The following is a 2354-nucleotide window of genomic DNA, read 5'->3' as shown; positions in this document are numbered from 1 at the left end:
ACTGAATTAAAGAATTTGAGTGTTTATAAATTTACGTTAACTTCGATTTTCAAACAATATAAATTTTTTGATGTAATGTAATAGTTTCATTGTTGAGTTATATGAAAATTAAATTTATAAAGATTTAAATGGAGATTTCAATAAAAAAAAATCTCTCGAAAAAATAAACTCATGAATTGATTACCATTAAATCACAAAATTAAATAATCAAAGCAAGTTTAAATCACCTCTTAATTGGAGATAATAGAAAAATCACCCTTGAAGCGGTGTTTTAAACTATATCATCAACTCACAAGAAACCAGTATATCTATACTTTACATATGATTAGGAACACAATACCAAAATTGATTAATAATGATTAGTTGGATTTTCCTTTTTCTATGTGTATCATGAGACAACAAACAATGTGCCATTATGATTGTGTATGAGTATGCTTAGTTAGTTAGCTAGCCTTTACTAATCTCTGCCTAACAAATGCATGATTATTACTTATGGGTATGGGCCACATGCATGTCATGCATTGCCAATAAACAGAGACACAAGTTAACCCAACATCAATAGAATTAATGGAATATATCCAAAAGTTCAATGAATTAATTAACCAATGAAAATATTGATTGCACCTTATGGTAGCTTAGCTTTTGTAATGTCGAATGTCCCTTTGATGCTGGGACAAACCTCTCAACATGATACTAAAATTTAGAAAAAAGAGAGAGGGACACTTGGACATTGAACCGTTGTTCAACAAGTCATCTATCATCTATCATCATCATATAATAATAACGGTATCCAATTTGAAACATGTGTTGACTAAAGTTACAAGGGCAACATGGGAAATAAATAAAATCCTAATAATGGCTCCATTTTTAGCTTCCTACTACTATAAATAAGCAATATTTCTCTTCATAGAAGCTAAAGTCCCCTAACTATTACTTTCCTCTCATTTCACTTACATTGATCTCACATTCTACTTATGAAACACTAACAACAAAAACCACTACCAATACATACACTACTTTTTTAAATGGTCGACGTGGACCGTAGAATGACCGGTCTGAACCCGGCTCACTTAGCCGGTCTAAGACGACTATCCGCCCGAGCCGCTTCTATATCCGCCGCTAAAACCACCGTACGCAACGGTCTTCTCTCATTCTCACCTCTCGCCGATAAAATCATAACAAACCTCCGCAATTCAGGGATACAAGTTCAACAAGGTCTCTCCGACGCCGAGTTCGCTCGCACAGAAGCCGAGTTTGCTTTCGTGTTCCCACCAGACCTCCGAGCCGTACTCGCCGCCGGTTTACCCGTCGGCGCCGGGTTTCCTGACTGGCGCGCCGTTGGATCTCGGCTTCACCTTAGAGCCTCACTGGAACTTCCAATGGCAGCGATTTCGTTTCAAATCGCGAGGAACACTTTGTGGTCCCGGTGTTGGGGCCCAAGGCCCACAGAACCCGAAAAGGCTTTGCGTGTTGCGAGAAACGCTTTGAAGAAAGCGCCACTGTTGATCCCAATTTTCAACCATTGCTACATTCCTTGTAACCCCTCTCTCGCCGGAAACCCTATTTTCTTCGTCGACGAGAATCGAATCTTCTGTTGTGGATTTGATTTATCAGATTTTTTCAAATACGAGTCTCCGTTTCGCAGCTCCGACATTGCGCGGGGTCCTCTGGTTCTCAAGAAACAAAGATCCGTCACCGATAAAAGTAATAGTATTAGTTCTGAAATCAATTTTACGCGGAGGAGCCTCGACGCCGGCGGGAGGACGCCGAGGTGGGTAGAATTTTGGAGTGACGCCGCCGTGGATCGACGGAGGAAAAGCTCGTCGTCGTGTGCAGAGTCGCCGGAGCGTTTTTTTGATATTAGGAGATTTGAGGTGCCGAAATGGGTGGAGGATTACGTTGAAAAGATCGGGTCGGTTTTGAGAAAAGGTGGGTGGAGTGAACCAGATATATCCGAAATGGTTGAAGTTTCGGGTTCGGGTTTTTTTGAAAGGGATATGGTTATGTTGGATAGTCAAGCTGTGTTGGATGCACTTTTATTGAAAGTGGATAAGTTTTCGGATTCGCTTCAGAAATCTGGGTGGAGCTCCGAAGAGGTTTCGGATGCTTTAGGATTTGATTTTCGACCCGAGAAGAAGGAAAGGAGACCACTTAAGAAACTGTCACCTCAACTGGTTCATAGCATTGAGAAACTGGTTGAGTCGGTTTCCCGGTCATGAGTGATGGAGTTGCATTTACTTTCATTTGTTTTAATTATTATATTATTATTATTCTCAGTTACATAATTTTCTTTTCTTTTTTAAATTAAAAAAAAAAAAAAAAAAAAAAGTGCATCTTGGGGAAATTGGGGTTTG

The 2354-nt window shown here is 39.6% G+C and overlaps 1 protein-coding gene across 1 annotated transcript; it reads left to right on the top strand.

Annotated features, from left to right (window-relative positions):
* Nucleotides 1-895: 895 nt before the first annotated feature.
* Nucleotides 896-2348, top strand: LOC101503893 (uncharacterized). The gene has a single exon (XM_004509086.4). The coding sequence runs from the start codon at nt 1026-1028 to the stop codon at nt 2217-2219; it is 1194 nt and encodes a 397-aa protein (XP_004509143.1). The 5' UTR covers nt 896-1025; the 3' UTR covers nt 2220-2348.
* Nucleotides 2349-2354: the final 6 nt, after the last annotated feature.

This window comes from Cicer arietinum, chromosome 7 (genome assembly GCF_000331145.2).
Source record: "Cicer arietinum cultivar CDC Frontier isolate Library 1 chromosome 7, Cicar.CDCFrontier_v2.0, whole genome shotgun sequence".
NCBI lineage: Eukaryota > Viridiplantae > Streptophyta > Magnoliopsida > Fabales > Fabaceae > Cicer > Cicer arietinum.
This window is presented reverse-complemented; position numbering and strand designations above follow the sequence as displayed.

Coding starts and splice junctions, on each gene's coding strand:
- LOC101503893 (XM_004509086.4), top strand. CDS start 1,026: ATGGTCGACGTGGACCGTAGAATGACCGGTCTGAACCCGGCTCACTTA.